Source organism: Leuciscus leuciscus (assembly GCF_965113295.1).
Source record: "Leuciscus leuciscus genome assembly, chromosome: 12".
Lineage (NCBI taxonomy): Eukaryota > Metazoa > Chordata > Actinopteri > Cypriniformes > Leuciscidae > Leuciscus > Leuciscus leuciscus.
Window position 1 is genome coordinate 37673157 of NC_138736.1, and position 27190 is coordinate 37700346.

The 27190-nt window shown below is 36.6% G+C and overlaps 2 protein-coding genes across 6 annotated transcripts in view; one reads left to right on the plus strand and one right to left on the minus strand.

Moving 5' to 3' along the window:
- LOC309511700 (zinc-alpha-2-glycoprotein-like) overlaps window positions 1-27190 on the minus strand; it is an 84925-nt gene that overhangs the window by 24993 nt on the left and 32742 nt on the right. The window lies entirely within an intron of this gene.
- Window positions 215-27164, plus strand: LOC309511703 (E3 ubiquitin-protein ligase TRIM39-like). 4 transcript variants are annotated; one of them, XM_082186971.1, is made up of 8 exons: window positions 215-362; window positions 1007-1090; window positions 23768-24339; window positions 24454-24549; window positions 24868-25101; window positions 25193-25331; window positions 26123-26149; window positions 26305-27164. In XM_082186971.1, exons 2-8 carry the CDS (start codon window positions 1018-1020, stop codon window positions 26850-26852), a joined length of 1689 nt encoding a protein of 562 aa, XP_082043097.1. In that variant the 5' UTR covers window positions 215-362; window positions 1007-1017; the 3' UTR covers window positions 26853-27164. The 4 variants fall into 4 exon arrangements, with proteins under 4 accessions (XP_082043097.1, XP_082043095.1, XP_082043096.1 ...); XM_082186969.1 differs by having other exon boundaries at window positions 26114-26149; window positions 26305-27162; XM_082186970.1 differs by lacking the exons at window positions 23768-24339; window positions 24454-24549; window positions 24868-25101; ... (1 more) ...; window positions 26123-26149; window positions 26305-27164 and adding exons at window positions 1610-2181; window positions 2296-2391; window positions 2689-2922; ... (1 more) ...; window positions 3976-4002; window positions 4158-6371.

Consider the following 27190-nt stretch of genomic DNA (forward strand, 5'->3'; position numbering starts at 1 on the left):
ATGGCATTAACAGAATGTTTATTTTGCGGTCGCTTGTCCAGTCCAGTTTCTCGTAGAAAATTAAACAGAAATGTTACCCTTTTCGCTATCTGTAGCCTACATACCGTAGACTGTAAAAAAAAAAAAAAATACATAGGCCTACATACGCTGAAGTAACGTACGCAGACATGTTCGATGTTTTATCCACACGGACCGCTCTGACATCACTCTCTGACATCACTGTAGTTCAGAGAGAGATTCAGAGAAAGTGAAACTAACTTGATCAACAACAATATGGACTCCTGAAACGATCAACCTCTTTAAACTACAGAATATTTATTGATCCGTTCAAAGAGTCTTGTGGACACATCTGATCCTCACAGGTAAGAGATAGAAATATAAGAGAGATTGTGCTGAACAGGTTTCTAATGGAAGTGAACTGGTTTAGTAGGTTTATGTCGAACTGGAATAAGTTGAACAGAACCAGGTTTAAGCGTGTCAAATACTCAACTATTTTAGTTGTTCACTGCACTGAAATGGTATCAGAATTGTATTTAAATATGTCATTTGATTGGTTGTAAAGGAAAGTTTGGTGTTTCTGTCATTTTGTCACATGGTAGAAAGACTAAAGAAACAGGAAGTAAATGACCTGCAGATTCACTGAACACAAACCTGCTAAACTGCAGATGAAAATCACATTTATAATGAGCTAGATTAAAACTACACTAGTTTTGTTGGAAAATATATCACTTATAATTAGGGTCAAAAGTTCAGTTGAGTTCTCAAAAATAAACTTCTCAAAAGAGCAGGTCAAAGTTCAGTTCTGTAAGTTAACAAACCAATTTTATATAAACTATAAATTTGACTTGAAATAATATTATGATGAATAAGTAAAACTAAGCCGGACTCGAGGTAAGATTTCATTTAAACCTCAGTGACTAAATACACATTAGGAGCAAATATAGGCTTAGATGTTTCTTATAAGTTCTTTGATCATTCAATAACATTTCTATTCTTGAAAACGAAGAGGGAAGAACAATGGCAGAATCTTCACCAACATCAACACAAGCAAGAACAACCAGGAGACGGAGTATTGAGAATATACGTCCATGTAAGTCAATAAACAAAAAATAAAAAAACAAGAAGAATGAATTAGTGCATGAATAACTTTCACTCTTCTCATATAATATTTAATATGTAGTTCAGGAGTGTACAGCAGCAGATAATAAAATCAAGATTTCAAATCAATATTGCTCCTTCGTGTATTTATTTGGTACAGTAAGTGTTCGTGTAATGAGCTTCACATTAGGGTTCTGATCAGCTTGTCTGGGTTCATTTAGCAGTAATGACCAGCTGACTGTACATGATCTCTAATATATATGAGTTTCCTCAAAGACGTCACTGTTTGTCTCTAGACATTCTTTACATTCAACCAACTTCATGAGGTGCATCATGGGAGTCTTTATAAACAGTATTAAATGAGCCCATTTATAATAATAAGGCTAATAATAATAATAATTATTGTTATTTAAGTTATTCAAGCAAAAGCCATTAAATCAAAAAGTCAAATGTGTTTCCAAACTTTAGACTAGTAGTGAAGGTGATTTATCTTCATCATTTCTCTCTCCAGCGATGTCTTCCTCCAGCGGTCCACAGCCTGAGGAGCTTCAGTGCTCTATATGTCTGGACGTGTTCACTGATCCAGTCAGCACTCCATGTGGACACAACTTCTGCAAGACCTGTCTGAATAAGAGCTGGGACAACAGCCAGACCTGCAACTGTCCATATTGTAAAGAAACATTCAAGCACAGACCTGATCTCAAGATTAACACCACACTCCGAGAGCTCGTAGATCACTATAAAAAGAAAAGTCCTGAGAAAAAACCTGAAGTTCTGAAAAAAGCTGAAGTTCTGTGTGACGTCTGTGAGGAAAGAAAGCTGAAAGCCCTGAAGTCATGTCTGGTGTGTCAGAGCTCTTACTGTGAAACTCACCTGGAGCCTCATTCGAGAGTGGCAGGTTTAAAGAAACACAAACTGATCAATCCTGTGAGTAATCTGGAGGACTATATATGTCAGAAACATGAGAGACCTCTGGAGCTGTTCTGTAGAGATGATCAGACATGTGTGTGTCCGATCTGCACTGTAACAGACCACAAGAACCACAACACTGTTTCTTTAGAAGAGGAGAGTGAAGAGAAGAAGGTAGAAGTTACTGACAAACTGATTTTAAATGGCTCTTATCATGAGGAATCACATGTTCTTTAATATAAATGAATCAGTTATGAAAACATATTGTGTGTTGTTCTCCGTCTATAGACTCAAATGATGAAGACACAGAAAGACACACAGCAGATGATCCAGGACAGAATCAAGAAGATTCAAGACGTCAAACACTCAGCAGAAGTCAGAAAAGTGAGTTTAAAATAATTAAATTAAAATTTATTGAAATGTTGTATAAACGCAATTTCACACTCTCAGTCACACTGTTGGTCTGAATATCGACACGTCTGTGATTCCCTGATCACTTAGTAAAGTAATAACACATCTCTCCTCAACAACACACATGATTTGAGGAATCATTCAGTGCAAACGGGGCAGAATGAGGGATTTTGAAAACCGCCTAAAAACACTGAAGTATGAGAAATAATAACACTGATTCTTCTCTTAACAAACGCCACTAATAATGTGTTGATTGTCCTGGTTGAGCAGAGAAACACAGAGAAGGAGAAAGCAGCCCGTGTGGAGCTCTTCACTGATCTCATCCGCTCCATTGAGAGATGTCAGACTGAACTGCTGGAGATGATGGAGGAGCAGCAGAAAGCAGCAGAGAAACAGGAGGAAGAGCTCATTGAAGAGCTGGAGCAGGAGATCACTGAGCTAAAGATGAGAAACACTGAGCTGGAGCAGCTCTCACACACTGAAGATCACCTCCACCTCCTACAGGTCAGTCAACATCTCTCTGATCAATGATAATGCAGTATATGACACCATAACACTCCCCATGCTGAAGGATTTCTCCTCTCTCCTGCTGTAGATTTACTCATCCCTGTGCAGCTCTAGAAACACCAGGAACTGGTCTGAGATCAGTGTGAAGACTGATGAGAGTCTGGAGACTCTGAGGAGAGCTCTGACTAAACTGCAGGACTCTCTACAGGAGAAACTCACGCAAACTGGTACAGCAATATCAAATACACCGTACAGATACATATATTTATCATCTTTTAATATCAGTAATGAAGAATGAGTCTGTTAAAGCTGAAATAAGAGAAGTGTGTGATCATGTGTTTGTGTCTCATCATCACAGTTCTTCTTGAAGAGAGCAGGTCATATTCATCTCTAATTTCAGAAAACATGCAGTAAATTCATCTTGTACTAGAAGCTTCATCACTGTAACCAGAACCTTGAGGCTTTAGTAAATCTGTGAACACTTTTAGATGAGAAACAACAGAAAGAAACATTAATTTTCTGCCATTTTCAGTCTTTTCAGCTGTTTCATCTAAATGTTGTGATTATGTGTCAGATAAAATCAGTTTAGCAGAAGAAAATCAAATCATAGACATCATGAATTTAAGATGCAGATTTGTTCTTTTTTTTAGAGGAATATTTCTGACCTGTAGTTCAAACAGCTTCGCAGTGCTGGGCTTTCATTTTCACTTTCTCTAAGGTTATTCTTTATAGTGTTGTCTTTGCTGAATAACCACAACACTAATACACTCCAAAACTGAGATGAATAACATTAGGCATAAAAATATCTAAAATAAACATTTCATAAAATGTTCACAAAACATTCCCAAAGATGTTCTAAAAAGGAGGAATATTTCGAGCTCAAACACAATAGGAGTTCAGGGATTCTCTAAATATCAGCAGAGAAACATTGATCAGATAAAACATGATGTTGTACACAATTCTTTAAATATAACCTTAAATCTTGTCTATAATTCCACACATAAACATGTCAAAGATCTGATGGTGTTTTATTGTCATGTGTCTCTACAGAAGTGAAGAGGAGACAGCAGTATGCAGGTACAGTGTGCTGTCTGCACTACACTAGATTACATTCAGATACTCACAGCTTCATCACTGACCGACAGTATGATTAAACACTGATTACATATTACACACATCATCACTAAATATCTGTATTGTGAATTTGTGATTTATATATTCTGTTTTCTCAGTGGATGTGACTCTGGATCCTGATACAGCTCATCCTGAACTCATCCTGTCTGATGATGGAAAACAAGTGAGACATGGAGACATTAGACAGAAACTCCCAGACAAACCAGAGAGATTTGATACATGTGTAAATGTCCTGGGAAAGAAGGGATTCTCCTCAGGGAGATTTTATTTTGAGGTGCAGGTGAAGGGAAAGACTCAGTGGGATTTAGGAATGGCCAGAGAATCCATTAACAGGAAGGGAGTTATCACAGCGAGTCCCAGTAATGGATGCTGGACTGTGGCTCTGAGGAATGGGAATGAATATAAAGCCGGTGCTGGTCCCTCTGTCTCTCTGTGTGTGAGAGTGAAGCCGCAGCGGGTTGGTGTGTTTGTGGATTATGAGGAGGGTCTGGTCTCCTTTTATGATGTGGAGTCCAGCTCTCATCTCTACTCTTACACTGATCAGTCTTTCACTGGGAAACTCTATCCATATTTTGGCCCGGGCCTTAATGATGGAGGTAAAAACTCAACTCCACTGATCATCACACCTGTCAATTACAATAAATGAATTTACAGCCGTATTATGAAATACACAATGAAAATGATTTATATAATTACAAATCTAAACATGTTTTGCTATTTTTTCATGAATTTGTTTTTCATTGTTAAAATCATTTCTAGCTATAATTGCAAATTAAAAATATAATGCTTGTTTAACAATTTTATTTAAAAATTTTCATAATTATTCATGTCGTTGTTTTCTCCCATCTCAACCTGACAAAGGAAAAGTGTCTCTATTTTTTTACATCAAAATCAACCATATTATGATAACATTAATAAATGATCAAAGCTGTGTCTAATTGCTGTGATAAAAGCTGTGAAAATACTGTGGTAAATCAGATGGTAATTCCTCAATATATATCAGAACTGTATGATTACCATATTCATACACTACACTATGGATCTTCAACGTATACATAAAAAACACCATGATATTATGATCATGGTAATAACAAAAAATGAAAAAAGGAGAAGAAGAAAACATTGTAGGCCTATTACCAAGTTGCCATGTCAAATGTTTAACCATAAGAATAGAATAATAAACAAATTTCAACACACATCAGATTTATTTAAATGCTCATTGTTTATTGATACAGTTATATACATCTTCTAATAAAATATAGGACTGTTAAATATCTGATGGTGCTGATATGAAGTCGAGATACAAATACGAAACTTTATAAAAGATATTTCCTTCTATCAGGACATAGTAGAGATTATTCTATTAAAGATGCCTATTTATATTGATGTTTATGTTTAATGTATTTTGATCTGTATGAAAATTGAGCACAGCTTCTTTTTACAGTAGATAGTGATAAAATAAGGTCATCGTTTTCAGGAAAAGGAATATAGAAAGCAAGTCACATATTCTGGTCTTTTCACATTGTTCTGTGTCCTGAGAGAAAGAGTAGAAAACTTTATCTCTTTAAAGTAAACCAGTCACAGTAAAGAAACTCATAAATGATGACAGAATTATAATTTTTTTTTATGAACTATCACTTTAAGATTCTCTGAGGCCTCTGTGCTACAGCATTACTGTAGATAATGTTCACTGGGTGGCACTATATAGTTTTAATTTAATTTAATTTGTTTAGTGATTTTGTTTTATTTAGTTTACTTGGTTAAAATGTGTTCTTTGTGAGTTCTATGTCTGGTAAATAATTTTTGATTGTGCATCTTTAGTCCTAATAATGATTAATAATGATGCCTGCACCACTCATTAATGGATGAATATATTGGATCCACATTTTAATGCACTGTTTGTGTATTGAGTGTGTGTTGCAGTATTTAACACATGATGGATCGAGTGATTGTTAAGTTCTGATGGTTTTAACAGAGACGGCAGGACAAATGTTCTGTCCACTGAGGTTTAGGACACAAGATGAAACCAAAGACCCCAGAGGACGGCTTTAATGGGACCCGGAGTCTCTCCTGGGACAAAGACACAATTTTCATATTTCCATAAACAGAGTCGACTGCATCTAACGGAAGAGTCATGAGAATTTCTTAAACCAATGGCTGCAGATTATGTTTATAAAGGGGTTTGGAAAGATTATTTCTGCTTTGTGATGTTTTTAATCCTCATATTTTATGTAAAGTAGGTCTATTTGTACTTCAAATGTATATGGCTGTCATTAACAAAATGTCAAACCATTAAACTTCATTATCACAGACCTTAGCTTTTAAGGAACTCAGTGTCTCCATCAGTCCATCTTTTCCACTGGATGTGTGTGTGTCTGATCACAGTGATTGTGTCGTTCTTCAAGTATTGGCCTGTTGGATTCAGCAAATCCACACTAAAGTTCCTGAACTTCCTGATCTTTGTGCTTCAACATCCTGCAGTGAGAAACCTGGAATTCTGCCATCAGTCATTACCAATTACATGTTCCATCGTCATCTTTTAGTTTTACATGCCTTTATTTAAGGGTAAAAAAAAAAACGGTCCAAAATTTGGCATCTGGTAAAAACGAGTAAATTTAAATTTAAAAACTTCACATGAAGGGTTTATTCATGATTAGAGATGTTAGGGTTCAGTTATAAAGGCTATGCAGGATTTCCATAACCTTATATTCTTATATTAAACTGCATATTTTATCAGACATTTTGTCTCAGAAATGTATATGTACATGTATAGTTAAAAAAAATAGAAAACATAATTTTTACTGAACCTCAAATATTTGAAAGTTGTTGTTTATTATGTAACAAACATTTTATGAAAGGAAACACAGGAGCAGTTTTACTGAAGCCATTCATATGTAAAAATATCAAACATTTAAAAACAAAGTTAAAAGTATTCTTTTGAAAGCAACACAAATAGGAAGCCATCTGTTAAATCATAATTAATATGTGAATATTTCATTTGAGAATTATTAAAATGAATGGATAAAACACTAATTCATGTGCATTAAAATAGTGCACTGTAAAATTCACTGTTTAATACAAACAACATTTTCTGTCCACATTCTAATGCATCATTACATGATTCAATCCTGTCTCGCTGAACACACACCTCACATATTAACACTCAGTGTGTGTTTTGTTCAGATGTAAGTTTCATTGAGGAATGTTGCTGTTGGAGGGAATTTAAAGGCCTGATGTTAATGCAAACACATGGAAAATTACTCAAACGTAAAATCAAAACTGAGTCACTTTGGCACGAAACACGTTCGGTTCAAATTATCTGAGTTTATCATTTAAACTGTGAAATACATTTACACAATCTAATGTGTTGTTCTAGTTTAGAGATTTTTAACATACAGATTTGGGAGAATGTAACACCTAAATGTATATCATGTATATCATACATGTATAAATGATGTCAAACGTTTCATAAATGTGTTTCTATCACACAGCGTCTGTTCTTCAGCACATCTACAGAAGCAGTTTTGAATTATTTGGCATTGCAGTTTTTGCAGAGAATCTTTGTCCCGTCGGGGAAGAATCCAGCGCCGACCAGAGACACCGAACACTCAGAACACTTAAAACACGACTGATGCCACTGACGATCCTCAAACGACACGTACTTCCCTTCTCCAAAACCTGACAAAAACATTGAGAGGAGTTTCATTTTGAGCAGCCGTTTCTAAAATCTCTATAACAACATTATCATAATTTCATATGAACATCATTTAAATTGTTAATTAACATTGATAAGGATGCACTCTAAGAAAAGTCTGTAAAAATATGGCACAATGTGTTAATGAAGGAATATTCCGTATTGATGTTTCACAGTGTTTTACCCGTATTACTGAATTCTGCATTGCATTGTGTTGTGATGTATGGTTAATATAAATGTCTGTAAACTTAACTGTAAACACAACTTTTCTGTTTTTATGGATTTTTTTTTACAGCGTTGTTCTGCTAAAGATGATTTACTCAATGTTGTTCCAAACTTATATTGCTTACTTCTGTGCAACAAAAGAAGTTCTTATAGACATAATGAAAGTGAATGGGGACTGGGGCTGTTGAGCTTTTATTAAATGACAAAAAAACAACAACATGGTTTATGCAACTTGTATGTTATGTTTAAGTCATGTTTTGCTTGACTACTTTTGTAATTTTTTTATGTGTGGAGCTTGACAGCCCCAGTCTCCATTCACTTTCATTAAATGGAAAAGAGCAACATGGACATTCTGCGTAATATCTTCTTTTGTTTTCCATAGAAGAAGTAATTGGGGTTTGGACCGACATGAGGATGAGAAAGTCAAAATAAACTGATGTATTATATATACATTTTTTAAATGGACAATTTTATATTTAAAAAAACGTTTTTTTTTTTTTTTGAATATGTGCTTTTTTATGTCATATTCGACACAATTGTATGGCTAATAGTATGATTAGTGAGAATATGAAGCTCATATAGTTGGAGGGAAAAAAAACACCTCAATTTTATTCAAAGGTCCAAACTGAGAAAAAACATGCAATTTGTTGTTGCTGATATTTATATGCCCCATAAATGGATGAAATTCTGATTGTTTGTAATGTAAATCATTGAGATCTTTATAACAGTATAGCAGACTGCATGAAATGCATGTAAAAATCAGTTGTCACTCAATATCTCCCAATAATGTCTTAGTTAGATGATATTTATATGCTTTATGATCAAAATATGTTTTATGATCAAATCTCTGTAGTTTTTATTGTGGGAGGCAAAACGTATAATGCAATACAATGATGACTGAGAGATGAACAAATAAATGTAACAAATAAAAGTTGCTTCAGTCCAGTTTATCTTGAAATATTAATAACAATATAAACGTTATTCTTACATTTACTTAAAAAAATCAAGATTTCACAGCAAAAAGACACGTGAATCACGACCTGAAGGGGGACATTATAGTTAAATTTACACTAAAAGGCCTTTTACTTGCTAACATGTATAAACTATCACTCATACAATAGATGGCATGTAGTAGATTGTGTACAAGTTTTCAGCAAAGTTTTGATAATGTTTTAGAAATGTGCGTATCAAATATGATACACTAAGGTTAAAACATATAAACAGTGAGATATTTGATATTGATATTTGAGTCAGATATTATATTCTCATAGGTCATGACCCGGTGGATGAGAGACTCTTGAGTCCCCGATGAACAAGCAGAACTTTATTCAAACACACTCAACAGCCTCCAAACACACGACCCTGTTTATGTGACAACTGTCTCTTGTTTCTGCCAGTGTTTCTGTTATCAGCTGAAGGAACTGCTAATGAAGAGCGCTCTTGTTATAAGGACACATTAACACACACTGACCTGTGATGGGTTTGTCACATGTTTGGGCGTACAGGTTACTGAAGCACTTCACACAGAACGGATCTTCACCCTGCGTTGTGAAAGGCTGTCCGGCCAGCTGGACTTTACAACCCGAACACAAGAAACATTCTTTATGCCAGGGCTCGTCTCTGTACGTAACGCCACCCTGAACCAAGATCTGGAAGAGACGAGACCAAACACACTGTCATTCACTGCGTACAACTTAACGAGGTTAGCAATGAAATAAAAGCAAAAAATACTCAGTTTTAGATTAATCTTCAGATGTGTGTAGTTTACAGTCTTAAAAGTAAAGTTTCCAAAGCGGGTTTTCACAGTGAAAAGAAGAACCTTTGCCAAAGAACATTTCAGTGAACAATTCTGAAGGCAAGACACATAAATAGGGTCAAATTTTAACAATAATAAATATCACCATAATTCCTGTGTTGATTGATTACATTAATAATTCCAAACATTTTTGTAAGTTTTTTTGAAATATTATGTTTAAATATCCAAATGAGGCATTTTCTAATTATGCACTCATTTGCATAAACTCCAAAACAAAAATCTGAATATTGGATGAAGTCAGATTCAAAATTCTTGTTTCATTTTGTTGACATATTAGAATTAAAGGTTTTTAGAGAGGGGATTTAGGATTTCTCTTTTTATCACTCCATAAATCAGCCAATACTGTCAATAAATACATTTTCACCATGTTTTTAGGAATAAATTGTTGTAACATATCAGGCAAATGATATATGAACAAACCTCTCAGTAAAAACCTTCAGAATATAGATATGAATAAAACTGTAAAGTTTGGTGTGTGTAAGTGCTGAACTGGAGGAGGGAAAAAACTCATTTTAAAAAAGCAACCTTTAAAGTTTTGAATTGTAATTTAAATCTAGAGATGCAAATATATATAGTGCCATAAAGTAAACACTTAAAAGTGTATTGTGGATTTTTTGTTTCCACTAGTCTGAAACAATATGATATGAAAAGCCAGTCTATTGAAAATTGACCATTGCATAAAATAAAAAATAAAAAACTTTTTTTGCCTGTAGTGTCTTGCTTTAAATCAACACTTTTTTTCTCAGTGTAAATAATATTTTAATAGTATTTTTCCATATCTATAAAGAACCTGACAGCAGAGAGAAGTATCAGTAACCGGAGGAACAACACACTGTAACCTTCGCTCACTCTCTCCCTCCGTCTGTCCTCTCTGGTCTCAGACACACTTACTCCCACTAATCATCTCATCATCATCAGATACTAACAGTGCAACTGATACTCTTTCTCCACTCTAAAATCTTGCTTAGACAACTTCTGCCCCCTTTCCTCCAGGCCAGCCCGCGTCACCTCCTCTGCCCCGGTCATGTGATGTTCTCCGCGAGCATCGGTCTAAACTCAGGGCTGCAGATCCCAGTCAACACGTGAGATCATGAGACCATTCTCATACAGTGACACTCACAGTGTGAATATTATATCAGCTCATTGTGAATTCAAAATGTTGAGCCGGTTGCGAGGAGGAAGTTCAAATGTCGGTCACCGGGAACATTATAGTTCCTGTTTCTCAACTCTGGAAAAACGTGGACACTGCAGGATTTGTTAGCAAACCGTTTGTGCTGTTCAGTTGTGTTCTGGACTCAGCGTGGAATTGTTACACTGGAGAAATGGTGGGTGGTCACTTTAATTGCATTTCACATACGCTCATATGATATTATAATGCTAATATGCACTGTGGCCTGGCCCTGTGTTAGCAGAGTACTGTCACATGACCAGGTACATGTGAACCATCCATCTTACCAGCTCATGTGTAGAGACACCTGACTTCAGAAATCACACCAGTAATCAAACATATTGCTCTCTGTGTTTCAGGATGTCAAGTCTTTTCAAGGGGAAAAAGAAATAGAGGTTAAGAAGTGAAAAAGAGTCACCAAAACCACACCAGAATCTGAATGCATCCGTCAAATAGAAATATTTGTGTCAAATGCCAACACCTGAAAAGAATACAAAATAAACAAGAAAACTGAATTTTTGAAATACTTTGTTGATGGAAATAAAATATGAACTTCTACATGATGTTTGTGATATAACTGGTGAGATAAACATCAAAGATGCTTTGCTACAAGCAGGAATTGCAAGAGCTACTTGGACAAGGTGTCTTTGTGATGGTATTCCACGGTGAAAAGTTTGGCAGAGCATCCACATTGTTGAAAACCCCTCTGCATCATCAGCAGGTGTCTCAGGTTCACTAGCGTTTCGCCCCTTAACCTGTACGCTTCACCTGAGTGGGGCAGCAAAGAGCTTCTAGCCTTTGCCTGCAGAGGGGTTCCAACTGTGGGCTCTCTTCAGCCACAACCATCTTGAACTAGTCTCAGCTGCCAGGGCTATCTCCCTGGTGGCTTTCTTCAGATGTTTTGAATCCAGACCAACCTTTTGTAGGAAATAGCGCAATGATGTTGCTGGGAAACCACGACAGCCGACTTCGATGGGAAACATGGTTGCGTGCCATCCTTTGGTAAGAACCTCATCAATCAAGTCCTGGTACTTAGCCTTCTTGATTTGATGCGAGATAGCTAGCCTGTCCTCCCATGGCACCGTAAGTTCAGCTACTAAGATGGTCTTGATGCTCCTGGAAATCAGGACCAGATCTGGACGGAGTGAGGTCGCTGCAATGTCTTGTGGGAAGACAAGCCTACTACCCAGGTCCACTTGCATCTCCCAGTCAAAAGCACGCTGTAGCATGGATGGCGGGTGCTTGGCAGTTGCCTTTACCATGGTAGTATGGTTGCATTCACGCTGGAAATTGATGAATTTTGGAGACTGTGGTGCCAGGTTGTTGTTAGCTTTGACCCTTTGCAGATCCACCCATTTGGCGACTTCTGTCAGGACCTTGTCATGTCTCCACCTGTATCGACCATCTCCCAGTGCTTTAGGACATGCCGTCAAGATGTGATTCAGTGTGCATAGCACTGCTCCACAGTGCTTGCATGATGCATCTTCTTCCTTGCCCCAGATCTTTAAATTACTTGGGGTTGGCAAGAGGTCAGCCACAGCACGTAGCAAGAAAGTCAGCTTGCCTTGGTCGGTTTCCCAGAGTTCCTTCCAGGACAGTGATCGCTCGAGTGCCTGATCCCACTGCATCCACTGCCCCTGAGAGGCCAGCCCTACCGCTTTCACACAGCGATGTTCTTCTTCTGCCTCTCTGACCCTCTGCACCACAAGCTCTCTCTTGCCTTTGGTGTTGGCCTTGCTCCACCTCTTAGTGTTGTAATGTCCAAGTCCCATGCGGCCTTGACAGATCACTCCAACAATCTCCTGGTGTTTCCAGTGTGCTTCAGCTTCCGATACCGCTTCTTGGGGCTTCCACTTCCTGCCGCACCTGATGGCATTGCTAGCATGCTGGACTTTCCCATCCTTTGACAGGAGCAGCGTGCTGACTGCTCTTGCCTTAGTGGCCTTGTATTCTTCAGCTACTGATGAAACAGGTAAGCGGAGCTTGGAGGTCTTGCTGTATAGGTTCACTGAGCTGAAGGAAGGGGGAACACCCAACCATTTCCGCACAATCTTACTGCACATTCTCTCCATTGCTTCCACTTGTGTCATAGGAAAGTCATAAAGCAGGAAGGGCCATTGCAGTCTGGGTATAATCCCATACTGAAAGCACCATACCTTGAACCTCCCAAGCAACTGGCTGTTGTCAATTGCCTTAAGCCAGATGCTCAGCTCGTCTTTGGTGTCTTTGAGATTGCTGATGTCCTTCAGAGAGTGGTCATAGTTTTTCCCAAGACATCGGATCCCTTGGTCTTGAATTACTGGGATTTCTGAGCCTTGGATGCTGAAGGTGTTTCTTATCAACTTTCCTTTGTGGATACTAAGGCTCCTGGATTTCTCCGGTTTAAATTGCATCCGTGCCCATGTCGCCATCTTTTCCAGAGCACTTAGGATCCACTGTGTTCCTTGAATTGCTGGGGTCATCACAGTCACATCATCCATGAAAGCCCGGCAAGCGGGATGCCTTGTGCCGTCGTTTGCTTTAGGACCTTTACACTGCATCTCTCCTGCTTTCAGAAGAAGATTCATGGCGGCCACAAACAGGACCACTGAAATAGTGCATCCTGCCATGATTCCCTTCTCCAGCCTTTGCCATTTGGTGTTAAAGTTTCCCACTGTGAACCTCATTTTCAGTGAATCCATGTGTGTCATCACCAGCTTCACCACCTCTGTTGGTACTTGGTAGTGTTCTAAAGCCCTTTGGATCAGCTGATGAGGTACACTTGGGTAGGCTTTAGCAAGATCTAGCCAGACGACAGCGAGTGTGTTTTTATTACTCTTTGCTTCTTTGATGATCTGGCTGATCGCTGATGTATGTTCTAGGCATCCAGAATATCCTGGAACTCCTCCTTTTTGGACACTGGGGTCGATGTACTCATTGTTGAGAAGATACGATGTAAGCCTTTTAGCAACAATGGACCAGAATATTTTCCCCTCAACGTCCAATAGGGAGATCTCTCTGAATTATATGACCATTATTAGAGGAATTTTAGATCACAGTAAAAAAAAAACCCCCCCAAAAAAAACCCTTCTCTGCTAATGTCTCTCTACTGCTAAAATAACTTACTACCACAACAAAATGAACAATTCTTCTGACTTTTCAAAACCCTCCTCGTCCCTCGTAACAGGGCACACAGTAAAACTCGCTCTTATCTGGGATGAACGACTGTCCGCCGATGGGCTTCTCACAGCCGCAACAAACACAACATTCCTCGTGCCACGAGCAGCCTCCGTACTCCAGCCGCTTAGAGCCTGAGAGATCCACATCTGTTCAAACTAACTGTACAACACTTCATCTACAGTGAGAGAGAGCAAAGCAACATGACTAAACCATTTTAACTTCATGTAAGTGTGCAGGTGCTGCTTTTTAGACACTTTTCCGTGTTGTTTATTTATTCCCACTAGCCGGTGGGCTGTAGTTAGTGAACTACAAGAAGATTTGTGTTAGTGAACTGATTGACCACCGGCTAGCGGTTTCTTCTTTTTGTTTGTCTCACCCTTCCCTAGTAATAGCCTCGGTGTGGATTGGGCCCATAGGATAGACTAGCCCACCGGGATCTAGCCTGCTTTCCTCAGAGTGTTTCACCCATTTGGATCCGATGTGTGCAGTATAATGCTGTGAAGTGTGTGTCTTTTGAAATAGCTCAAAGAGCATGGTTGCCGTGTTGTGTAAGCTGAGTTTGTAGTGTTCGTTCTACACTAAAGTGGTGTGTCTTAGCTCACGTGTGGTATTGAAACCTAGGCCTGGTCAAGCTTGTATTCCGGTGGCCCCCCCACCTGTGGCTTAATTATCCCTATGTTAAATTATGGATTTGTGTGTTATTTATTGACAACCAAAAGCGACTCATTTTTAACTAAGATAAAATAAAGATTGTATCTTTTTACTTTGCTAAGCCAAGCCTGTGTGTGCTTCTTTGTAAAATAGAGTCCCCTTGCTCTCACCAGTCTTGTCCAGCGGGTGGCGTAGTCAGCACTTCTCATTTCACACGGCCAAAAATCATATTTTCAACATGTATTGTAACTTTTTTTGTTTTTGTTTAAATATCTAAAAAAAATTGTGAAAAAACAAGATGAGCAAGAAAAAACTATTTAAAAACAATTTAAAATTTTCTAAAGCAGGTAATACAATATTGTCTATCAAAATGACTGAAATAACTTTGGAATATTATCATTCAATGCTAAAGTTAATGAACATTTCTAAGGCAAGGTATATATATATATATATATATATATATATATATATATATATGTATATATATATATATATATATATATATATATATATATATATATATATGTATATGTATATATATATATATATATATATATATATATATATACATATATATAAAAGATATACATATAAAAGATACATTGTTGAAAGTCATTTTTAAAGCTTTTACATTTTTATGTTTCCTTTTGATGTTCGATTGTTGAAAGGTGAGTAGAATAATTATTTGTAGCCAGTTTAAAAAATATATTATTGCGTTCATAGAGCGAGCCTTTCATTGATTGTTAACAGTTTAACGGAAGTTACTGCTGCGCAAAGCATCATGGGGCCTGTAGGAAGAAGGCGGATAACTGATAACAGCTTCACTGTGAGAGAATGGCGGCCTCTACTGGAGACTTCAGAAAAATACTGCTTCTTATTTTAAAATATAAATGTGCAACACATTAAAGGTTTTATTTAAGAAGAACAAAACTTTACATACAAGAGTACATATAACCATACATGTCAGGGGTAAAGAAGAAAAAAAAAAAAAAAAAAAAACCTGTACCTGTCAAACAGCTGTGTAGTTTTCCTAGCTTTTAGGTTTTTACTTTTGGATATTGTTTCTAAATATATTTTAACATCAATTTTAAAATGTTCAAAATAGAAATAGAATTATAGCTGGAACCATTACTGCCAGTACTTTGTGAAGCACAGCCATAAAATTAAAAACTGTAGAATTACGGTAAATGGCTGGAACCACAGCTGCCAGTACTTTACTGTGAAATTACAGCATTGTTGAAACTGTAAAATTACAGTAAATGGCTGGAACCACAGCTGCCAGTATTTTACTGTAAAATTACAGCATTGTTGAAACCATAAAATTACGGTAAAGGGCTGGAACCACAGAGCAGTATTTTACTGTAAAATTACAGCATTGTTGAAACCGTAAAATTACGGTAAAGGGCTGGAACCACAGAGCAGTATTTTACTGTAAAATAACAGCATTGTTGAAACCGTAAAATTACGGTAAAGGGCTGGAACCACAGCTGCCAGTATTTTACTGTAAATTTACGGGTGAATTTTTTACAGTGTAGGCTATTTTTCCATTCCATTTGACTTTATGAATATAGTAACGGGCAATTATAACAATTAAATCAAATATAAACAAAAGATTTTTATCACCCTCAATTGAAAAACATTTCAACATAACATACATTTCTTCAAAGTTAACAAGAGTCATAACTTTTCTTTGCAAGTAATTACTGAGTTCTTTCCAAAACATTTGGGTCTTGGGACACTCCCAAAATAGATGGTTAATAGTCTCAGGGGAAATTTAACAAAAAGCACAAATATCTTCCATGTTCACTTTAAAACGCTGTACCACAAGTGACTTAACTGGGTAAACTCTTGAAAATGTTATATGAAACCTCTTTCACTTTGTTTGTGATGCAATACTAATGAGGCGTCATCCAAACTTTACTCCAATCAATAAATTATTTTTTTTAAATAAAGAATTCCAGTGAGTAACAACAAGTATACATTTAGATTGAAGAAGGGAACGCAAAAAAGTATTATTACATCCAGAACTTGTGAAATCCTTGCCCTGCAACTTAATCCAAGAAGTAAATTCTTCTACTGTTGTTTGAATAATTATTATGACCTTCTAATAATCTCAAAATTTCCTTGGGAATTGCATGTCAAACCAAAAGATATTGGACAGGATCAACTGAAAAGTTATAAATATGAACAAACTCAGTATAATTGTATAAAACACCATCCTTTTTGATCAGCTGTTTAACTCAAATAATTCCCTTTTCAAACTAATTCTCAAAAAAAATATTGATTTGTTCCTATAAGGCTATGTTCACACTTAGCGTCTTTTTTCAAACTGCCAGCGTCTGTTCTACATTATAACCCTATGGAGTAAACCGTTTTTTCAAAAAAGTCCTGAGCGCTTTTTTAGACGCCACCGCCGGCGCCTTTTTCTGCAGCTCAGAGCGTCTTTTTAAGTTGAAAAAAGTTCAACTTTTCTGAAAAGAACGCCCTACGTCAAGCGCCTTTTTGACAGCTGACCAATGACAAGCGAGTAGCGAGACCTGTCGTTTCCTAACAACAAGAACAACTGTCTGTCGTGCACCCACAAACGTCTTTGTGAACCGACATTCTCCTCCCCGGTAACTTCAAAAGCCAACGCAAGAGCCAACTTTCTCTTTCTCGACATTTTTTGCATCACACAGCACTAGGCTACTGTTCCAGCTCTTGTTATAGCAGCCCGGTCTCACCCCAAAACGTCATATACTTACGCGTCTTGACCATGCGTCAACATACGACGAAAAGGGTACCCCTTTAACGTCAATATGAGACGCAGACAGAAGCGCACCAGCAGCGCCTCCTAGCGGTACCCTAACGCATACCTAAACCTACCCATAACCCGAATCGTCACATATGGACGTTATGGGGGTACCCTTTTCGTCGTATGTTGACGCATGGTCAAGACGCGTCAGTATATGCGCCAGCCACAAAAGACGCGCTCGGCTGCTATTTGTAACCGAACGCTGCCAGCGTTTTTTTTTTGCTAAAAAAACGCCGTTGTCAACTTTTTCTTGTCAAAAAAGACGCTAAGTGTGAACATAGCCTAAATCTGTTATTCCAGACGGTACATTTATGGGGGGAAATTTATAACTATACATACGAGTCCATGATGAGAGTAATGCTTGTTTGTGGAAAGTTTAATGGGTATTTTGTTAACATAAAAATCACATTTCATCTAACACTTGAGCATTATAAACCAACCTGGACAAACCCTCAGCTTTAACCAATAACACACGACCAGTGAAAGAGAGATCTCTCATCAGCCAATAATTCAGTTTCTTTTCAAATGATTGAATGATGGGAGTGAAGTTTAACTCATTCCTGACTTCCTCAGTTTTTGATATTTTAATACCCAAATATTTGACAACTTCTTTCACGGGAATATTGCATACTGCGGTAAAGTCACAGGAACCTAGAGCCATAAGCTCACATTTATTAATATTTAGGGAAAGACCAGATACAGATGAAAATAACTGCAGACACTTCATTGCTTTTTCAACTTCAGTCTCTTAAGAAAAGAGTAGCGTCATCAGCTCATTGTGTGCATTTCATTTCTGTATCTTCTATTTTGATACCACGAAAAATGTCTTTCTTAATATGAATGGCAATAATTTGTGTAGCCAACAAAAAAAGCAATGGACTAATAGGGCAGCGCTGTCGAATCCTTTTCATTTTGAATCTATGAGAAGTTCCATTTGCCAGTTTTACAGAGCTATTAATCTTATTATATAGGGTTATGATTACTTTTTGAAATTTGTTCCCAAATCCGAAAAATGAAGAGTTTTAAAAATAAAGTCATGTTCAATTGTATCGAAGGCCTTGTAAAAATCGACAAACAGAATAAAACTATTTTCATTGATAATTTCAGTATAATTTATAATATCTTATACAAGTCTAATATTATTACAAATATGTCTTCCTCTTATAAAACCTGACTGCGCCTCATCAATATTCTAATCCTAACTTTAACATTTCAGCGAATATGGAAGCAATAATTTTACTGTCATTATTAATTAAGGTAATAGGTCTCCAATTATCAAGTGATAATAGATCTTTATCAGGCTTTGGAATTAAGGATATTAGACCTTGTGTCATGGAGGGCAAAACCCCCTGATCAATAGATTCTTTAAAGACCATTAACAGAACTTCAGCTAGATCGTCTAGCCATCATTACCGGGGGACTTGTTTAATTTAAGTTTTTTTTATAGCTGTTCTTATCTCTAAAATGGATACTTCCTTATCAAAGAGCTTTAAATTCTCTATCGATACGATCTATATTATGTTTTAGGGGCTTTAAAAAAATCATCTACTTTGTCTACAGAACATGCACTGCTGGAATATAGTTTACCATAAACATTTGAGACGTATTTTGAAATAATAATAGGGTCCTGTGTTTCATGGCCATTAATATGAAGCTTTCTAATAGATGTATACTCTCCATTCCTTTCTTCAAATTATAAAAGTATTTGGAATTAGTTTCCCCTTCCTCTAACCAACGTCTTTGTTATCTAACAAATGTTCCTTTTGCCTTGATTATATATAATTTATCTAACTCAGCCTGCAGATTCATTAACCAATTAGAATTCCCATCAGTATTATTAGTGATGTCACAAATAGCTCTAATGATTTCCTCTTCCTTTGACTTGTTAGACTTTGCAACTTCTTTGCCTTTATCAATTGCACTAAATCTAATCTGAAATTTCATAAACTCCCAATTTTTACAGTATAAATGTGTTTGCTTAGCTTGATTCCAATATGTTTGTATTATCTTCTTCATTTCATGTTGAAAACTATCAATTTCCAATAATTTATTTTTAGTTTCCAATAAGAGATTTTATATGAAGTTTTGTTATTCCTTTTAATGAGAAGATAAATCATTTTGTGATCAGACAATATCGATGGTTCAATTGATACTCTGTTTGTATTTTGTTCTAATGAATTAGAAATGAACCAAAGATCGATTCTCGACTGTTTAGATTTATCCCTATTACTCCATGTGTACTCTTTCAAATGTGGGTGTTTATATCTCCATATATCAAGTATATCTCCATATACTTTGTTAATCTCATTTTCAATATCAGAGAACAAATCAACATTATATATTTTTTTAATATTTGAGGCATATACAGTACCTGACAAAAACATTTTCCCATCAATGGATACCGTTAGACAACACATGAAATACATGTAGGAGGAGCTCTGACATCACTCTCTGACATCACTCTCTGACATCACTGTAGTTCAGAGAGAATCAGAGAAAGTGAAACTAACTTGATCAACAGCAATATGGACTCCTGAAACGATCAACCTCTTTAAACTACAGAATATTTATTGATCCGTTCAAAGAGTCTTGTGGACAAATCTGATCCTCACAGGTAAGAGATAGAAATATAAGAGAGATTGTGCTGAACAGGTTTCTAATGGAAGTGAACTGGTTTAGTAGGTTTATGTCAAACTGGAATAAGTTGAACAGAACCAGGTTTAAGCGTGTCAAATACTCAACTATTTTAGTTGTTCACTGCACTGAAATGGTATCAGAATTGTATTTAAATATGCCATTTGATTGGTTGTAAAGCAAAGTTTGGCGTTTCTGTCATTTTGTCACATGACAAAGACTAAAGAAACAGGAAGTAAATGACCTGCAGATTCACTGAACACAAACCTGCTAAACTGCAGATGAAAATCACTTTTATATTAAACGTTACATTAAGATGAAAATTAAGATACATTTTACATATAATTAAGATAAAATTAGTCAAGTGATGCAAAATTTTAACGTTTTCTTATTGAAGAAAAAAAAGTCAAATTTGGTTAAAAAAGTGAATTACTAGCTCACACTCCTTCTCTAAGTCATCTCTGGCTTTAATGAAAAGTCACTACAATGTATTTATTTATCAGGTAAGTGTTTGTGTAATGAGCTTCACATTAGGGTACTTATCACTTTCTCTGGGTTTGCAGTAATGACGAGCTGACTGTATATGATCTCTTATATATTTGAGTTCCTTCAAAGTCGTTATATTTGTCTTTAGACATTCTTTACATTCAATCATGGGCTTCTTTATAAACAGACTTCACATGCACACTAATTCAAAATAATCTTGATCATATAGGCAGAAGCCATTAGATTAAAATATATTTTAAAGGGGCTATGTGTATTTTTAAATGGTAAATATGCACACATGGATCAAATATTACCCAAAATGTGTTGTCATAAATGATGTACCTACAGGCTGTAAATCAACAAATGCTATAAAGTAACAATTATTATTTGAGGTGTTTTAAAATTGTCTGGTTTTGCAATAACACCACACATTTGCAAAAATATAACTTAAATGGCACTAAAAGAAATGATGTAGAGTTTGATTGTCAAATTATATTTATTTTAATGAACCAAATGCAGAAAAAAAGAATTAATTTTAAATTAAAAAAAATATTAAAAAATGTGTAGCCTATATAAAACCAACACCAATAAGCAGAAATGAAGTTGTGTATGCATGTGTGTGCACCTGCATTTGTGTTTGTGTGGGTGTTAGGTCTCACCCCTTTATATGCATTTGTGGCTGTTCTATACAAATGCACTTGCAGTCACACCTGTGTGTGTGTGTGTGTGTGTATGTATGAGCAAGCATGTTTGTCCCAAAATACATTTGTGACTCAAGGCTTTCCTTTCTGTGTGAAAATGTTCTGATTTATTCTGGATTTATTGATGTAAAACATTTTTTTTTTTTTTACTCTTGGGAATTGTGTTCCAAATAAGAAAGAAATTCAAACAGGTTATTAGGGACATGGTGAGAAAATTATGACCAATTTAAAACATTTTGGTGGACTACTCCTTTAAGGAGAGGTTCCATTTGAATAATTTATTATCCTTCATTACTAGTAGGCCTACGTTCTAATTTTCATGAAGTCAAATTAAAAAGGTTTCACTATATTAGTGATGCTGCTATATGCTTGCTACATTATCTCTCACCTGCAAATCTGTCGATTAATGTTTCAAGGTTCCACTTCTGAAGCGTTTCCCTTACATATGAATCCATAGCATCCTGTGTAAAAAAAGTTGAGTTAATATAAAGTGAATTAACAACAATAAAGCCTATTGTCAGTGACAATAGGCTTTATTTGTCACTAACAATTTGTCACTAACCTACTATAAATTCACTGTAAAATCACAGCTGTAATTTTACAGTATGAGCTCCTGCAATGGCCATGTATTATGGTAAATGACCTCCATTTAAATTGTCCTTTTACTGCTATGTGTCATTTAAAAAGTAATAAATGTTATTATAAAGGAATAAGTCTCAAACAACCGTCATTTTATTTAATGGGTAAGTTATGTGGTGATCTGAAAAGTGTTATGTAACTTAACTGGCTATTGTAATAACTTACTATCTTATTGAGTCATAGTTATATTTTATAACTTTTAATCTTTATAGAGTTGTCTAGATAAAATGTTTAATTAGGGTGTCCATATTTCGGGGATTTTAATCGGGAACACAGGAAATTTCTCGGTAAATCGTTTGTGAATTTACATTTGGGCTCTTTTTGAACGCAGTTCAGGAGCCATGTGCCACTGTTGACCAGCCGTGGTGCAGTTTGACCAATGTTTTGCGTTACGTACATCATGACCGACCGAACAATGGTGCGAGAAGGCGCGATCTAAAGCAATGCAAAAACGCACACAATGAATGGCATCCCGGCCGGACGCATTTTTTTAGGTCCAAAAAGAGGACATGTCCGGGAAAAAGAGGACGTATGGTCAGCCTAGTTTAACACTTTGTAACGTTAGTATTTTAAATTCACACTGTAGTTGGGATAAAACAAGTAAACATTTGCGCTACAATGTAGGCCTTTATATAACTCAGCATACCTTCTTCCTGTAAGTGACTGCGACACTGGATCGATGGACCAGGCTTCCGCTGGGTCTTGAAGCCGAGCGCGTCGGTTAATATATGAAAATATGAATAACTTTCCCCAAAAGAATCGGAAAGAACATAGAAAGTTAGGAACAGTATCACAACCGAGTATTAAGAAATTGGCTGGCTATATTGCCATATTGGTGTCGTTAGTCGCAGATAGCGGACAAAAAGCAGTCAACTGGGAGATATAAACATGGAAATAATTGGCTGAACATTTAGAAAAAAACGGCAATAATACTATATGTAAGAGCTTAAAGTCACTTTATAACGAAAAAAAAAACATGTATACAATATGCATAGCCTACTGTATAGTGTAATATTAACTCACCCGTGTGTATCTTCTGTCAGCTGCGGGGATCAACTGTTGAAATTTGAATTTTAACCCAACGGGCTGCGTTGTTATAGAAACAATCCTATAAATGATCCGAATAACCCAGCAGAACGACCCAATATTTTTAACCCAGCGATTGGGTACACAAAATAACCCAACGTTTTTTAGAGTGAAGTATTCCTATTTCTATGTGAAGGCTCCGGGTCGGATTTACCGCGAAAACCAGTGACGTGACTGAGACCTGCATGTGCGCTCCCGAGCCTCTCGCCTCGTCTACTGACTTTGCACTCAACAGCGACGACACTGCAACTTATGACATGGAGTCATAAGTAATCTGCTAACACTAAGAAACGACCTGCTCCCAGCACAACACAGACTCCAACACAAACTCAACATAATGATAAAAAACAAAAAAAAGTTTTATCTGCTGAAGCTCGTCAGGCCAAACGTGAAATCATGGAGTTTACCTGAGTTTCCAGCATGTTGTGTGATGCTTTCTCCGGTGTGTTGCGTCTCAGTCTGGTCGGTCCAGAGTGTTCGCTCATGAGTTGTAAACGTATTGGTTGCAATCTGAAACATCACCGCTAGAGGCCGCTGAAAACTACATATAGCCCCTTTAAGATTATAAGAAACTTAAATTGAGTTTGTGTATCAAGTGTGCCCAAACTTTAGATTAGTAGTGTAGGTGATTTATCTTCTTCATTTCTCTCTCCAGCGATGTCTTCCTCCACCGGTCCACTGACTGAGGAGCTTCAGTGCTCTATATGTCTGGACGTGTTCACTGATCCAGTCAGCACTCCATGTGGACACAACTTCTGCAAGACCTGTCTGAATAAGTGCTGGGACAACAGCCAGACCTGCAACTGTCCATATTGTAAAGAAACATTCAAGCACAGACCTGATCTCAAGATTAACACCACACTCCGAGAGCTCGTAGATCACTATAAAAAGAAAAGTCCTGAGAAAAAAGCTGAAGTTCTGAAAAAAGCTGAAGTTCTGTGTGACTTCTGTGAGGAAAGAAAGCTGAAAGCCCTGAAGTCGTGTCTGGTGTGTCAGAGCTCTTACTGTGAAACTCACCTGGAGACTCATTTGAGAGTGGCAGGTTTAAAGAAACACAAACTGATCAATACTGTGAGTAATCTGGAGGACTATATATGTCAGAAACATGAGAGACCTCTGGAGCTGTTCTGTAGAGATGATCAGACATGTGTGTGTCCGATCTGCACTGTAACAGACCACAAGAACCACAACACTGTTTTTATAGAAGAGGAGAGTGAAGAGAAGAAGGTAAAAGTTACTGACAAACTGATTTTAAATGGCTCTTATCATGAAGAAACACATGTTCTTTAATATAAATGAATCAGTTATGAAAACATATTGTGTGTTGTTCTCTGTCTATAGACTCAACTGATGAAGACACAGAAAGACACACAGCAGATGATCCAGGACAGAATCAAGAAGATTCAAGATGTCAAACACTCAGCAGAAGTCAGAAAAGTGAGTTTAAAATAATTTCATTTAATTAATTTGAATATCTATCATTGTTTATCGAATTGTTGCATAAAAGCAATTTCACACTCACAGTCACACTGCTGGTCTGAATATCGACACGTCTGTGATTCCCTGATCACTTAGTAAAGTAATAACACATCTCTCCTCAACAACACACATGATTTGAGGAATCATTCAGTGCAAATGGGGCAGAATGAGGGATTTTGAAAACCGGCTAAAAACACTGAAGTATGAGAAATAATAACACTGATTCTTCTCTTAACAAACGCCACTAATAATGTGTTGATTGTCCTGGTTGAGCAGAGAAACACAGAGAAGGAGAAAGCAGCCCGTGTGGAGCTCTTCACTGATCTCATCCGCTCCATTGAGAGATGTCAGACTGAACTGCTGGAGATGATGGAGGAGCAGCAGAAAGCAGCAGAGAAACAGGAGGAAGAGCTCATTGAAGAGCTGGAGCAGGAGATCACTGAGCTAAAGATGAGAAACACTGAGCTGGAGCAGCTCTCACACACTGAAGATCACCTCCACCTCCTACAGGTCAGTCAACATCTCTCTGATCAATGATAATGCAGTATATGACACCATAACACTCCCCATGCTGAAGGATTTCTCCTCTCTCCTGCTGTAGATTTACTCATCCCTGTGCAGCTCTAGAAACACCAGGAACTGGTCTGAGATCAGTGTGAAGACTGATGAGAGTCTGGAGACTCTGAGGAGAGCTCTGACTAATCTGCAGGACTCTCTACAGGAGAAACTCACGCTAACTGGTACGACAATATCAAATACACCGTACAGATACATATATTTATCATCTTTTAATATCAGTAATGAAGAATGAGTCTGTTAAAGCTGAAATAAGAGAAGTGTGTGATCATGTGTTTGTGTCTCATTATCATCACAGTTCTTCTTGAAGAGAGCAGGTCATATTCATCTCTAATTTCAGGAAACATGCAGTAAATTCATCTTGTACTAGAAGCTTCATCACTGTAACCAGAACCTTGAGGCTTTAGTAAATCTGTGAACACTTTTAGATGAGAAACAACAGAAAGAAACATTCATTTTCTGCCATTTTCAGTCTTTTCAGCGGTTTCATCTAAATGTTGTGATTACAGTACAGGTCAAAAGTTTGGAAACATTACTATTTTTAATGTTTTTGAAAGAAGTTTCTTCTGCTCATCAAGCCTGCATTTATTTGATCAAAAATACAGAAAAAAATGTAATATTGTGATATATTATTACAATGTAAAATAATTGGTTTTTAATTTATTATACTTTAAATTATCATTTATTTCTGTGATGCAAAGCTATATTTTCACGATCAACAAATTACATAAAATGTTCACAAAACATTCCCAAAGATGTTCTAAAAAGGAGGAATATTTGGAGCTCAAACACAATAGGAGTTCAGGGATTCTCTAAATATCAGCAGAGAAACATTGATCAGATAAAACATGATGTTGTACACAATTCTTTAAATATAACCTTAAATCTTGTCTATAATTCCACACATAAACATGTCAAAGATCTGATGGTGTTTTATTGTCATTAGTCTCTACAGAAGTGAAGAGGATACAGCAGTATGCAGGTACAGTGTGCTGTCTGCACTACACTAGATTACATTCAGATACTCACAGCTTCATCACTGACTGACAGTATGATTAAACACTGATTACATATTACAAACATCATCACTAAATATATGTATTGTGAATTTGTGATTTATATTCTCTGTTTTCTCAGTGGATGTGACTCTGGATCCTGATACAGCTCATCCTGAACTCATCCTGTCTGATGATGGAAAACAAGTGAGACATGGAGACATTAGACAGAAACTCCCAGACAAACCAGAGAGATTTGACACATGTGTAAGTGTCCTGGGAAAGGAGGGATTCTCCTCAGGGAGATTTTATTTTGAGGTGCAGGTGAAGGGAAAGACTAAATGGTATTTAGGAGTGGCCAGAGAATCCATTAACAGGAAGGGAGAGATCACACTGTGTCCCAGTGATGGATACTGGACTGTGGCTCTGAGGAATGGGAATGAATATAGAGCCTGTGCTGATTCTCCTGTCTCTCTGTGTGTGAGAGTGAAGCCGCAGCGGGTCGGTGTGTTTGTGGATTATGAGGAGGGTCTGCTCTCCTTTTATGATGTGGAGTCCAGCTCTCATCTCTACTCTTTCACTGATCAGTCTTTCACTGGGAAACTCTATCCATATTTTTGCCCATGCAATAATGATGGAGGTAAAAACTCAACTCCACTGATCATCACACCTGTCAATTACAATAAATGAATGTTCTGCTGTAATATGAAATACACAATGAAAATGATTTATATAATTACAAATCTAAATATGTTTTGCTAAATATTTGTTTTTCATTGTTAAAATCTATAATTCTAGCTATAATTGCTAATTATATTGTGAAAATATAATGCTTGTTTAACAATTTTATTTTCAACTTTTCATAATTATTCATGCCATTGTTTTCTCCCATCTCAACCTGACAAAGTGAAAGTGTCTGTATTTTTGTTTTTATATACATCAAAATAAACCAAACTATGATAAAATTGATAAATGATATCAAAGCTGTTTCTACCATTTCAATTACAAAATGAACAGCATATTATACA

What these genes read in the sequence shown, in the direction of transcription:
- LOC309511703 (XM_082186969.1), top strand. Translation starts at nt 1,018, where the DNA reads ATGGCAGAATCTTCACCAACATCAACACAAGCAAGAACAACCAGGAGA. An exon ending in ACTCAGCAGAAGTCAGAAAA is followed by an intron (nt 24,550 to 24,867) that starts GTGAGTTTAAAA and finishes CTGGTTGAGCAG; the next exon opens with AGAAACACAGAGAAGGAGAA. An exon ending in ATCACCTCCACCTCCTACAG is followed by an intron (nt 25,102 to 25,192) that starts GTCAGTCAACAT and finishes CTCCTGCTGTAG; the next exon opens with ATTTACTCATCCCTGTGCAG.